The 13,507-nt window shown below is 45.7% G+C and overlaps 1 protein-coding gene across 3 annotated transcripts in view; it reads left to right on the forward strand.

Moving 5' to 3' along the window:
• Positions 1-4,602, forward strand: part of SLC37A3 (solute carrier family 37 member 3) — a 55,267-nt gene extending 50,665 nt beyond the window's left edge. The window contains exon 13 of one of the 3 annotated variants that reach the window (XM_064289648.1): positions 464-4,601. In XM_064289648.1, coding sequence (XP_064145718.1) covers positions 464-556 — 93 coding nt within the window. In that variant the 3' untranslated portion in view covers positions 557-4,601. Of the gene's footprint in view, positions 1-463 lie in introns of all 3 variants that reach the window. The other 2 variants (XM_064289646.1, XM_064289647.1) reach the window with 2 other exon arrangements.
• The last annotated feature ends 8,905 nt before the right edge of the window (positions 4,603-13,507 follow it).

Consider the following 13,507-nt stretch of genomic DNA (forward strand, 5'->3'; position numbering starts at 1 on the left):
TCCAGGCGCTCCCTGGAGCTGACCCCAGGCTACCACACAGGGAGCCTTCTGGTGCCTGACGGCCTTCTGGCTTCCCGAGGTGGGCCGTGTCTCCCTGAGTCCCACTTCTGCCAAAGGAGGGAGCCATCTCTCGATGAACTGGTGGTGCGATCCTACCCGGAAGTGTCGTAGAAAGGAAACTGGGTCTGTTACAAGAAACACAGGTTTTCATCTGAGGCCCAAGCATCAGTTTCTGTTCGGCCAGCGGCAAATTATTTCATTTCTCTAGCTCAGTCCTTTTTCGGAGGCTGAAATGTAACAGTAAGTCTGTTGTGATAGTATTTGCTATAATTTAAAAAATCATTTTCTAATTCATTGATGATCAAGCGTTGTCTTTGTACAAAGTCAAAATGATGTTCAAACCTTGATGCTCCAGTAGGAGTGGCTAAGTTGCTGGCACATTTTCACTTCTTTCTCTTCACAGACGGGCTGTACCATTGCATTCATCTCACCATTAATTGTGAGGGAAGTAGGCCATCTTGTGCAGAGGAGGCAGGCTCGTACGTTGAATGACTGACTGGGGCCCTCCAGAGAAAAAGACAGCGGGGGACACTGGGACGTCGCCCGGAGCTCCACCATAGCCTTGGGTCGTCAAGCCTGCTCCCGGGTGTCGGCTGCCTGTGAGGGGCCGACTGCCCCGGCAGGCTGGGTGATTTTTCTACACTACACGATTGTTGTTGACGATTGGCTTCCGTGTCTCATGTGTGTACCGCACACCTGCCAGCCTCTTTGTCTGGCCAGTCGAGGCTCTTTGCTTTGGCCTCACGTACCCGGCTGGTTGCCGGCTCTCCTTCTCTAGCCTTGAAAGCTGGGTGAACAGGAGGCAGGGTCACCCGTGGCTTGTGTCTGCAGTGTGCTCCACGAACAGAAGGGTCATTGCGCCTGGCTTTGTCATGAGTCTTTACGTTAAAGCCTGGTGCTCAGGCTGGACTGAGCCTGAGCCTGTCGTGGACAGAGTGCCTCCTGCCCATCTGGTGGGCAAGGACACACGATGCACCAGGGGCTCCATCGCTGTCTGTCCCATCGAAGGTCATCTGAAAGTCATCCTGCCCCAGAAGCAAAATACCTTCAAATCCTGGTCACCCTGCTCCGCCCCAGCCTCATTCAGAATTCACTTGACTCCAGAACGCACCTAGCCTTCCTTTTGGGGGGCGCATAAGGCACATCTGTTATCTCGAACATTCCAGCGAGTGACTCGCAGCAAAGGAGTCGGCCCTGGATTTGCCGTGTGGGGGCTTTAGGACCACTGTAGAAGCCAGCCTGCTTGGCCCTGTGCACAGAGGCTTGATCGCCGTCACAGCCGGCTTCCTTGAGTTTCCTCAGCAGACAGCTAGAATTAGGAGGAGACTGCGTTATGCTAGTGAGTGTAACATAGGTGACATTGAGTCACATCGGTGGATTACTGGGGCCTGATGGCGTCTGTTCGTTAGAGAATCATGGAGTGTCTGTCTTCAAGGCTGTGGGTTCTGTAGTAATTACTGATATTTTAAGGTCATTCTGTACATGGGTTTTAAATTATATGAGCAAACTAGGGGGGAAATGTGCAATTTTGAGGGAACCCTGATTTGCATTGGGCTGGGGAATATTTTTCAGCGTCTTACTTTATACTCTGAAACGTGATTTGTTTATGAACTTGATAAATGAATGCTATTAAATCAAATTTCCAATCAGTAATACTGCTTATTACTGAGAAAAAGGGAAAATATGAAACACAGAAAGGAAAAATAAACTGGCTTTTCTAGTAAATCACATGTCCGTTTCTCTGGTCTGAGCCCTGAAGTTTCCAGTCTGGCCCGTGCTGTGGGATTTCCCGAGGCCGCCCGGTCCCTCCCGCTCCCACACTAGCCCTGCGTTCCCCTTCTCTGAGGAGCTGCGGGGGGGCTTCCTGGGACGCCTGTGAAGCACGTGAGATTGTGCTGAGTCTGGGTGGATTGCCGAGTTTTAACTTAAGAGTTGTTTGTAGACAAACCCCATTTTTAAGGTTGAACCTCTTTCGGACGTGTGGCACAGAGACCGTTTCTCCTCCCCCCACGTAATCCACATAGTCGCATCTGAGTGCCCCTGTCCCAGCCTGTTTTCTCTCCAGTGTGAACCGGGCAGGCGTGAGTGCTACACAGAACTCCCTAGAGCCCCTGTCTGTCCCCGTCTTAGTCTCCTAGAGCTGGTGCAACAGAAACAACCACAAGAGGGTGACTTTAACCAACAGAAATTTATTTTCTTACGGTTAGGAGGATAGAAGTCCGAATTCAGGGCGCAGGCTCAAGGGGAGGGCCCTCCTGTTGGCTCTGGGGGAAGGTCTTTGTCTGTAGCCCCAGTGTTCCTTGATTCCTTGGTGAACCCCCTGTGACATTTGTCTCTCCCAACCCTGGTGGTGTAGTGGTTAAGTGCTAACCAAAGGGTCGACAGTTCGAATCTGCCAGGCGCTCCTTGGAAAATCTATGGGGCAGTTCTACTCTGTCCTGTAGGGTCGCTATGAGTTGAAATCGACTCAGTGGCACTGGGTTTCTCTCTGCCTAATCTGTTTTTAAATCTCAACAGTGATTAGGTTTAAGACACACCCTACATGGATATGACCTCATTGACATAACAAAACTCTATTCCCAAATGGGATTACATCCATAGGTATGTTGTTGTTAATTGATTTCAACTCATAGAGACACTATAGGACAGAGTAGAAAAGCCCCAGAGGGTTTCCAAGGAGCAGCTGATGGATTTGAACTTGCAAACCTTTTGGTTAGCAGCTGAGCTCTTAACCGCTATGCCACCAGGGCTCCATCCGTAGGTATGGGGTTAGGATCCTGACACATTTTTGGGAGATGCAATTCAATCTGTAATAGTATGTGGAATAAAATTATAAACAAGATAGATACTCACCTGTGAAGGAAATTGTATATTGCACTGTGGAGATAATTTTCTTATTGTTCTAGTCTGGGAGTCTACATAGGAGTTAACTTTAAAGAACTTCTAAGAGCAGGCTTCACTTTGTTCATTTTTTCCCCTGAAGGAAAGGCCATCAGGAATTGGTGTCAGCTCTTCTCTCAGTGCTTGGTAGAATTCTCCAGTGATGCCATCTGGGCCAGGACCTTTTCTATGATCTCTTCAAGTTCTTTGTTAAAGGTCTGTTCAAAATTTCTACCTCGATTTGTGTTAGTTTAGGTAGGTAGTGTGTTTCTAGAAATTTGTCCATCTCTTCTAAGTTTTCAAATTTGTTGGAGTACAGTTCTTCATAGTATTCTGTTATGATCCTTTTAATTTCAGTTGGGTCTGTGGTGATGTCACTGATCTCATTTCTTATTTGTGTTGTTTGCATCTTCTTTTCCTTTGTTAGTTTGGCCAGTGGTTTGCCAATTTTATTGATCCTTTCAAAGAACCAACTTCTAGTCTTACTGATTCTTTTGATTGTTTTTCTGTTTTCCGATTTTGTTTATTTCAGCTCTGACATTTATTTGGATATGTTATTAGGAGGGACCAGTCCCTGGAGAAGGACATCATGCTTGGTAAAGTAGAGGGTCAGCAACAAAGACGAAGACCCTTAATGAGATGGCTTGATACAGTAGCTGCAACAATGGGCTCAAGCATAACAACGGTTGTGAGGACGGTGCAGAATTGCACAGTGCTTTGTTCCGTTGTACATAGAGTCTCTGTGAGTCGGAACGGACAGGACGGCACCTAACAATAACAACAGCAACCTTTATTATTTCCTTCCTGTTGGTTGCTGTGGGCTTCTTTCACTGTTCGTTTTCTATTCATGTTGTAGGGTTAAGGTGTTGATTCTGATGTGTTTATTGCTATGAATTGACCTTTGAGCACTGCTTTTGCTGGGTCCCAAAGGTTTTGTTATGTTGTGTTTTCATTCTCATTTGATTCTAGGAATTTTTTAATTTCATTTTTAATTTTTTCTGTTACTTAGTGGTTTTTAAGCAAGGTGTTAATCAGTTTCCATGTATTTGATTTTTTCCCTTGTTCTTCCTGTTAACTGATTTCTACTTTCATAGCGTTGTGATTGAAGAAGATGGTTTGTATTATTTTGATATTTTTTGATTTATTGAGGCTTTGCTTTGTGGCCTAAAAGATGGCCTATTCTGGAGAGTGATCCATGTGCTTTGCTGCTGTTGGGCGGAGTGTTCTGTATATGTCTATGAGGTTGAGTTAATTGATGGTGATGTTTAGGTGTGCTGTATCTTTGAGTTTCTTCCTAGATGTTCTGTCCTTCGTCGAAAGTGGTGTGTTAAAGTCTCCTACAATTATTGTCGATTAAGTTAAAGTCTCCTACAGTTACTGTCGAACTGCCTGTTTGTCTTTTCAATACTGTTAGAGTTGGTGTTATGTATTTTGGAATTCATTCATTGGGTATGTAATTGTTATGGTTATGTCCTCTTGGTGAATTGTCACTTTAATGAATATATAGTGCCCTTCCTTGTCTCTTATGTTGGATTTTGCCTGAAAGTCTGTTTTATCTGAGGTTAATATTGTCACTCCTCTCTTTTGGTTACTGTTTGCTTGATAAATTTTTGTTTCTATCCTTTGATTTTTAGCTTATTTTTATCTTTGTGTCTAATATGCATTTCTCGTAGGCAACGTATTGGTGGGTCGTGTTTTTTTTTTTAATCCATTCTGTTACTCCTTGCCTTTTGACTGGTGCATTTAACCCATTTACATTCAGTGTGATTTTTGATAGGTATGAATTAACTGTCGTTTTGTTGTGTGTGTGTGGTGTTGATGGTTTCTTTGTTCTACTTACTTTTCTATGCAGAGTTTTGTTTATGGATTTTCTTTTCACTTCTTTTGTTCTTACTGATTTTGTGTTTGCTGAGTCTGTATAGTTTTCTTTTTTATTTTGGTGAGAAGGTTGATTAATTTTCTTAGTGGTTACCCTGAAACTTACCTTTATCTTCCTAATTTTGTATCTTGATGTTGCCTGGACTTCTTCTCTATATGGAAGTTTTGTAACTACACCATTTATTCTTCCTTTTTATTTTGAAGTTTTCATCGTTTACAGATTGATGTCTCTGGTTCCCTGTTTTCAGTTTTGCAGCTTTATTTTATTTTTGAGAATTCTTTATCTTGGTTGTTATCTGAATGATGCTGCCGTGTGTCTTAATCATGGGTTGTTGTCTGATGTTGGTTCTCTGTCTGAAGGTCTCCCTTTAGTATTTCTTGTAAGGTTGGTCTGGTTTTTATACGTTTCCTCAATTTCTGTTTATCTAAGAAATGTCCTAATTTCGCCGTTGTATTTGAGAGACAATTTTGCTGGATATATAATTCTTGGTTGATAGTTTTTTCTTTCAAGGTTTTATATATGTCATTCCATTGCCTTCTTGCCAACATGGCTTCTGCTGAGAAATAAGAGCTTAATCTTATTGGCTTCTCTTTGTAGGTCACAGTTTGCTTTTCCCGAGCTGCTCTCAGGATTTTTTTCTTTGTCTTTGGTTTTGGAAAGTTTGATTATGATATGTCTTGGTGAATTTCTTTTGGGATCTATCCTGTGTAGGTTTGTTGAGCTCCTTGGATGGATATCTTCCCATCTTTCATGATAGTAGAGAAGTTTTCTGCCAGCAAACCTTCAAAAATTGTCTCTGTGCTTTTGTCTCCTGTTTTGGAACTCCTATCACGTGCAAGTTATCCCTCTTGATAGTGTCCTGCATAACTCTTAGGCTTTCTTCATTTTTCCTCATTCTTTTTTCTGAATATTCCTCAAACAAATTCGTATCAAGGGATTTGTCCTGTATTTTGCTAATTCTGTCTGCCATTGATTGAGTTCTACTCCTGTGTCCTTCCATTGAGTTATCTATCTCTGAAAATTTATCGTTAATCTTCTGGATTTCTGGTTGCTGTTTTTGTGTGATTTCTAATTGTGTATTTTGTCGTTTTGTCCTTGTATTGTTTTCCTGAATTCTTCTAGAGTTTTGTCTGTGTTTTCCTTGATCTTTCTTGATTCGGAGGATCCTATGTATAAGTCTTTTGAGTTCCTTATCAGGGAGTTTTATTACCATTTCTTCCTCAGGAAGGTTTTCCAGCCCTTTATTTTGATTACTTGCTTGAACCATCTTGTCCCAATTCTTCGTGTGATTTAATATTGTCTGTCGTCTCCAAGGCATTGAGGTGTTGTTATATTTATTGTGTATTTGTTTGCTTCATCCTGATTTTTGGTTGGGTTTTAATATATCTGGGCGGGCAGGGTGTGTTTGCTACTCTGTGTGTTTGGCAGCACTGGGTCACTCACCACCTTTCTCCAGGGGGGTCAGGTAGTGCCTGGGGGTGTGAGTGCAGGTCTCTGCTCGTCATGCGGGGCCGCTGAGGGCAGGCTGGGTGGGTGTTGTCTGCTGACTGTCATCGATCCAGTGGTGCAGGGTGATCTCGGTCCCTTCACAGCCCTGTGGGACCATGATGTCCTGGGTTGGTGCTAGCAGTCAGCGTATCCACTGGAGAGCAGGACAGGCTGTCTTCGTAGCCACAGAGAGGCAGTGCTACCTAAGTGGATGGGATAAACCCTTTGTGTAGGCACAAATTGGTGTCTCAGAAGGTGGTAGGAGATCAAGGGATCTCAGTGCTTATGGGGTCAGTCTGTGGGAACTGGCTGGGTGCAGGATGGGTGTTGCTGTAGCCGGGCAGTCCTTGGGTGTTGGCACAGGGAGTGCCTATTTGTCGTTTGTATGTTTGGATGCACCTGGTGGTCCCTGGTGTTGGGGTGTGCCTACTGAACCTTGCCAGGTGGTCATGGAAGAGTGCACAGGGGTATGCCTGCTAGTCTGTGGGCTAAGACATGGGGCATGCGCGCTGGTTGTTGGGCAGTGGGGCTGGATGTATTATGAGCTACAGCGTGGGCACGAGGGGATTGTGCTCACCATGGGTAGCAGACGCAGGTGCACTTCCGCCGGTTACCAGGCAGCAGGTGTGCTTCCACCAGTCACCAGGCAGCAGGTGTGCTCTTGCTGGTCTCCAGGTGGTGGGTCTGCGTTCACTCCCACTGGGCACTGGCCATGGGTGCGGGGGTGCTCCTGCCTAGCCACCCCAGGCGATTGGGGCCTGGCCTGTTTAAATGTGCGGGGGGCGGGGGCACACAGAAGCTGGCTGGGCAGGGGATCTTTAGTTGCTACTGTGCAGTTTTACTATTCAGTGGGTGTTTCCCAGCCAAATGGTCAGTCCCTGCCACTGGCAAGGAGACCCTTCCCCAGTTCCCGGCTCCCTCTCTTCTCCATGGTCCGCAGGATCCCTAGAGTTCCTGCCCTGTCTTCCTGCACTTTCCCTTTTCAGCCCAGCTTGTGTCCTGCTCAACTTGTTTCTTTCCAGGTTTGTTCACATGGAATCTCTTTCTTCTGTTGTGAGTTCTGCCTGACTGCTTTCCTGTGCTCCTCACCCAGAAACACTGACTGCTTTGTCACAAGACAGCCATGCTGTGCCAGGCTGGCTGGCAAGGCACCGAGGATCCACATAGCCCCGTGTCCACTGTGTCCCTTCTGCCTCTCCTTCCACCTGGAGCTGTGTTTAACTCTTCATCCTCCCGTTTGATGTTCAGGGTTCCCAGGTTGTCATCTGTATCTGTTTTACTTGGTTTCTCGAGTCTTTGATGTCGGGGGACATTCTGGTGCATCAGTCTAAGTCACCATCTTGGGCTCCTCCGGGTTTTGTTCTTCAGATGCAGGAGGAGAGGCTCAGAGAGGTCAGTGGTTGGCTCAGGGTGATGTAATCTAGAACATGGCAGGCAGGGGCGGACACGCCACCAGGCCTTTTTTAAAAAATATTTTTGTTGTTAAAAATATACACAGCAAAACATACAGCAGTTCAGCCTCTTTTGGGTGTCCAATTCAGCGACACCGATCGCATTCTCCGAGTTGTCCAACCACTCTTACCCCCCTTTCCTGAGTTGTTCCTCCGGCATTAACATAAACTCACTGTCCCCTTGTTTCCTGTCTCATCTTTTGAGTTTCAGTTATCAGTTTGATCCCATATAGGTAGTTCTTAAAAGAGCATAATGTTCCAGGCAGACATCTTTACTAGTTAAGCTCAACTATTGTTAAGAAGACTTCAGGGGATATTTTTGGTTTAAGGTTTAAAGATTATCTCAGGGTGTTAGATTCACGGGTTCAGCCAGCCTCCCTGGCTCCAGAAAGTCTGGAGTCCATGAGAATTTGGAATTCTGTTCTTCGTTTTACCCCTTTTGATCAGGATTCTTCTATAGAGTCCTTGATCAAAAAGTTCAGCAACGGTAGCCGGGCACCATCCAGTTCTTCTGGTCTCCTGTCAAAGGAGGCAGTTGTTCATGGAGGAGGACACATACCATGTCCTCCTCTTATTCCTGACTCTCCTTCTTCCTCTGTTGTTCCAGGATAATGGAGACTAATTATTGTACCTTGGATGGCCGCTTGCAAGCTTTTGAGACCCCAGGCACTATGCAACAAAATAGGAGGTAGAACAGAAGCTCTAAACACGCTGTTAGTCCAGTTAACTGGGATGTCCCACAAAACCATGACCCTAAACCACCAAACCAAGGAGCCAAATCCCATGAGGTATTTGGTTTTACATAAGCAGCCTCAGCAGCTACTCTCTCTCTCTTTATTTTTGTCATTATTGTAAATATATTTATCACACAACTTTGGCCAATTCAACTTTTTATGGGTGTACAACTTAGAGCACTTTAAATAATTCCCTGCGCAATGCTACCCTTAATCAGTGTGATTTTCCTGTCACCGACAACCAGGCCTTTTGACTGAATTCCAGCGGGTTTTCCCCCGTGCCAGGTGGCCTCTTGCCATTTCATCTCATCCCAGGCTTCCTTCCGAGGCACGCCCTCAGCATCTACTCGTCTTTTCTGAGGGCCAGAGCCCCAAAGGGTGACAGGACAGCTAGACCTCAGAGGCTGTGGGTGGGAGCTCCCTCTGCCCCCTTCACGGAGGTGGCTTGACCTGTGGCTAGGACAGTCCTGGGCTCTTAGCCTCCCCCTTCCGGTGCCTGCTGCTCTAGATTTACCTTTTTAAAAGACACTCGTTTTTTTTCTTTTTCTTGATCCTTCTGTCTAAGGAGGATTCTGCCACCTAATTAACTCTGTGTGTGTGTGTGTAAAACAAACCAGTCGCCATGCAGTCGATTCTGACTCATGGTGATGCCACGTGCATCAGAGTAGAGCTGTGCTCCACAGGGTTTTTTAAAAAATATTTTTCAAATAATATTGTGTTTTCACTGAAGGTTTACATGGCCGTTTAGGTTCCTGTTCAACAATTCCTACGTGTGTGGTTCAGTGACACTGGTTACATTCTTCACAATGTGTGAACATTCTCATTGTTTCCGTTCTGGTTGTTCCATTTCCATAGTTTCCCTGCCCCCTTACATTCTCATCTTTGTTTTAAAGTAATTGTGGACCGTGTGATCTCATATAGGTGATTTTTAAAAAGGAATATGGTAATTATGAATAATATTCATTATTTTTTGAGCCAATTTGTTATTTAGCTACAAGGTGACCTCTGGGGTTAGTTTTGGTTCAAGGTTTGAAGAGTATCTCAGGGCTGTAGTCTCAAGGAGTCCTCCAGTCTCAATCAGTCTAGTAGAACTGGTTTTTTTTTTTTTTTGGAATGTGAGGTTCTGTTCCATGTTTTTCTCCTGTTCTGTCAGGGCCCATCTTTTGTGGCCCTGATCCGTAGGGTTTTCAATGTCTGGTTTTCCAGAAGCAGGTTGCCAGGCCTTTCTTCCAAGTCACCTCTGGGTAGACTCAAACCACCAAACTTTGGGTTAACAGCCAAGCACTTTAGCCATTCGCACCACCCGGGGACTCTGGTAAAATATACACAACATAAAATTTGCCATCTTAACCATTTTTTTTTCCAAATAATTTTTATTGTGCTTTAATTGAAAGTTTACAAATCAAGTAAGTCTCTCACACAAAAACCCATATATCCCTTGCTACACACTCCCAATTACTCTCCCCCTAATGAGACAGCCTGTTCTCTCCCTCCACTGTCTCTTTTTGTGTCCTTTTCGCCAGCTTCTAACCCCCTCCACCCTCTCATCTCCCCTCCAGGCAGGAGATGCCAACACAGTCTCAAGTGTCCACCTGATCCAAGAGCTCACTCCTCACCAGCATCCCTCTCCAACCCATTGTCCAGTCCAATCCATGTCTGAAGAGTTGGCTTTGGGAATGGTTCCTGTCCTGGGCCAACAGAAGGTCTGGGGGCCATGACCACCAGGGTCCTTTCAGTCTCAGGCAGACCATTAAGTCTGGTCTTATGAGAATTTGGAGTCTGCATCCCACTGCTCTCCTGCTTTCTCAGGGTTTCTCTGTTGTGTTCCCTGTCAGGGCAGTCATCGGCTGTAGCCGGGCACCATCTAGTTCTTCTGGTCCAAGGATGATGTAGTCGCTGGTTCATGTGGCCCTTTCTGTCTCTTGGGCTCATAATCACCTTGTGTCCTTGGTGTTCTTCATTCTCCTTTGCTCCAGGTGGGTTGAGACCAACTGATGCATCTTAGATGGCTGCTTGGTAGCGCATCTGAACCATTTTTAAGAGTACAATCCAGCAGCATCAATCACACTCACCATGCTGCCTAAACCGTCGTCTCGTGATTGCTTCCCTCGTTCTGCATCCCTGGAGAGTTACTCCGTGGGCCTGGCTTAGCTGGCGACTCTTCCCTCTTGTACCAGGATCCCTGAATGTTTAATTGACTTTGAAGGAGGTTCTTCCTTCTAAAATGCTCTTAGCATTTATTGCCTGCTGTTGCCCTCTGTTCAAAGGAATTACTTTCTTTTCACCCATTCAGAAATTGGACAAAAAGTAGCAAAATCATTTAAGACTATTTTCCATGCCCTTTGTCACTGTGGTACAAAGAAGCTGTTATCTAATGATTTCATCATCGGCGAGATACTTACTAAAGGACCACCCTGTTTGACAGAACTGTCACTACTGGTTTTAATGGGATCATTGTATTTAGGTAAAACTTTCATCTGATGACTTCAAGGCCTCTACCTGGTTCAATAGTGATTATCACACCCCAGATGGATTGACACAGTGGCTGCAACAATGGGCTCAAGCATAACAACGATTGTGAGGATGGTGCAGGATCGGGCAGTGTTTCTTCCTGTGGTACATAGGGTCGCTATGAGTCGGAACTGACTCGACGGCATCTGACAACAACATCACACCTCAGAGAGTGATACCAGGGCACCATAGTCCTAGATTTGTGTGTGTGTTTGCTTATGTATTTGGCTTTTTGTTTGTTTCCGAAGTTCACCTTAGAAAGTTTCAGAAACCTAACTGGTTTGCAGTTGATTTCCATTTTTTAAAAAAGTGCTAAGGAAGAGCTCAAGGCAGACATTCTTTACTGTGGTTGTGTTGTTAGGTGCTGTCAGGGGCAGGTTATCCAACAGGCACGGTAAGCACAGTGCTTACCTTGCTTACCAGATCATCTGTAGTGAACAATTTCACATTTTTCACCACATCAAAGATTTTCTTCTAGGTGTGTCTGGCATGTTGCTCTCTTCTAACCCCACAGCACCTTCTACAGACTCAAAGCTTCTTTTCAAATTTACAGTCCCTGACAGGTCTGGATGACCTGGTCAGCAAGGTAAGCATGGCCTTACTTGTGGTTGCTTACTAATCTGTAGTGAACAATTTCACATGGGCTTCACCACATGTGAAATTACATCAGAGATGTAAAATTGCTCACTACAGATAGTGTGATGTGAAATCGTTCATTCCAGATGACTTACCTTGCTTATTGGATAATCCGCCCCAGGACTTCGCCGTCAAGTAAGTTCTGACTCATAGCGACCCTGTGTACAGCAGAACAAAACTCTGCCCCGTCCTGCGCCATCCTCACAATCGTGGTTATATTTCAACCCATTTTGTAGTCACTGTGTCAATCCATCCTGTTGAGGGTCTTCCTCTTCTTCACTGACCCTCTACTTTACCAAGCATGATGTCCTTCTCCAGGGACTGGTTCCTCCTGATAACATGTCCAAAGTACGTGAGATAAAGTCTCACTCACAATCCTTGCTTCTAAGGAACATTCTGGCTGTATGTCTTCCAAGACAGATTTGTTTGTTCTTCTGGCAGTCCATGGTATATTCAATATTCTTCGCCAAGGCTGTAATTCAAAGGCGTCAATTCTTCTTCAGCCTTCCTTATTCATTACTAAAGTATTTTTTAGTTTTAAGAAGACTTCAGGGGATAACTTGCCTTTGTTTCATGAGATGAACATGTTAACAAGGTTATGAAATAAAGATAGAGCCAGCATGGTGGGGCTGGGAGGGGAAGGGGTAGGTTTAGGGGACAGAGATCCTGCCCCAGCTGCTGCTGGAGTCCTGAAGTAGGTTTGTCATTACTTGTACCACTAGCTGGGTTCCCGTGAAATCTGGTTCTGAGCACAGGTTCTTGGAGATTGCGTGTGGTTGTTGTTAGCTGTTAGCGCGTTGCCCCCCCCCCCCCGCCCCGTGGTGATCCCTTGCACAACGGAACAACATGGTACCCAGTCCTGTTGCATTCCTGTCATCAGTTGTGGATCAGACCTTTGTGATCCGTGGAGTTTTCATTGGCTGATTTTCAGAAGTAGATCCCCAAGGCTTTCTTCCTAGTCTGTCTTAGTCTAGAAGCTCCACTGAAACCTGTTCAGCATCGTGGCAACATGCAGGCCTCCACTGTCAGACAGGTGGTGGCTGCCGATGTGTAAGTGTGCATAATTCCCCACATTTTTAGCAGAAATTTGGGGAGCAAATTTCAGCTGCCACGGCTGAAGGAAAACTCCCTAATGAAGTCAGAACCAGACCAAAGTCCCCCCAATGATCTCCCCAGCCGCGGTCTCTGCAATCAGCCCCTGGGTGAAGGGTCAGCTTGGTAAGAGAGGGGTTAGCCCAGCCTGAGTGGTCCGCAGACCTGGCTCAGTGTCACCTCTTCCACAGGGCACAGCTCTGCAACTTGGCAGCAGCTGGCTTTGTGCCACAGGATGGTGGTGGTTCTGGGTTACAAGGTGAGTTTTAGATCCACCTTCATGCCTGAACAAAAAGGGAAAAGTAAAAGCTTAGTGTGGACGCAGCGGCTGTTTCCATCTGCCTCCCTTCTCCACATCACACCTCTCTGCTCAGCGTGGGGAGACAGAGCCCCAAAGACCCTGCCGCACTGTGTTGCCCGGCCCAGAAAGTGCACAGGTTCTTTATTTCACTGTTCCGTGCTTTGTATCATTCTCTCTCTCCTTCACTCTCTCTAAGTTCTTGGCTCCTTCTGAAAAATCAGCCACTGAAAACCCATGGAGCACAGTTCTACTCTGACCCCCCAGGGTCTCCATGAGTCAGAGTGCGCACCAACTAGGTTTTTTTTTTCTTTTTCCAAGTCTTTGGTTCCTTCGCCCAGCCTTTGTCACCACTGGGACCTCCCAGCCTAGTTTACTGAAAGGTCAGAATTACCTAGAGGTTTCCTCAGCCCTCACTAGGTCTCGGGAATAGATGCCTTCATTTCACGGCAAACCCTCTCCCTTTGCTTGGCTTCTC

Source organism: Loxodonta africana, chromosome 8, assembly GCF_030014295.1.
Source record: "Loxodonta africana isolate mLoxAfr1 chromosome 8, mLoxAfr1.hap2, whole genome shotgun sequence".
Lineage (NCBI taxonomy): Eukaryota > Metazoa > Chordata > Mammalia > Proboscidea > Elephantidae > Loxodonta > Loxodonta africana.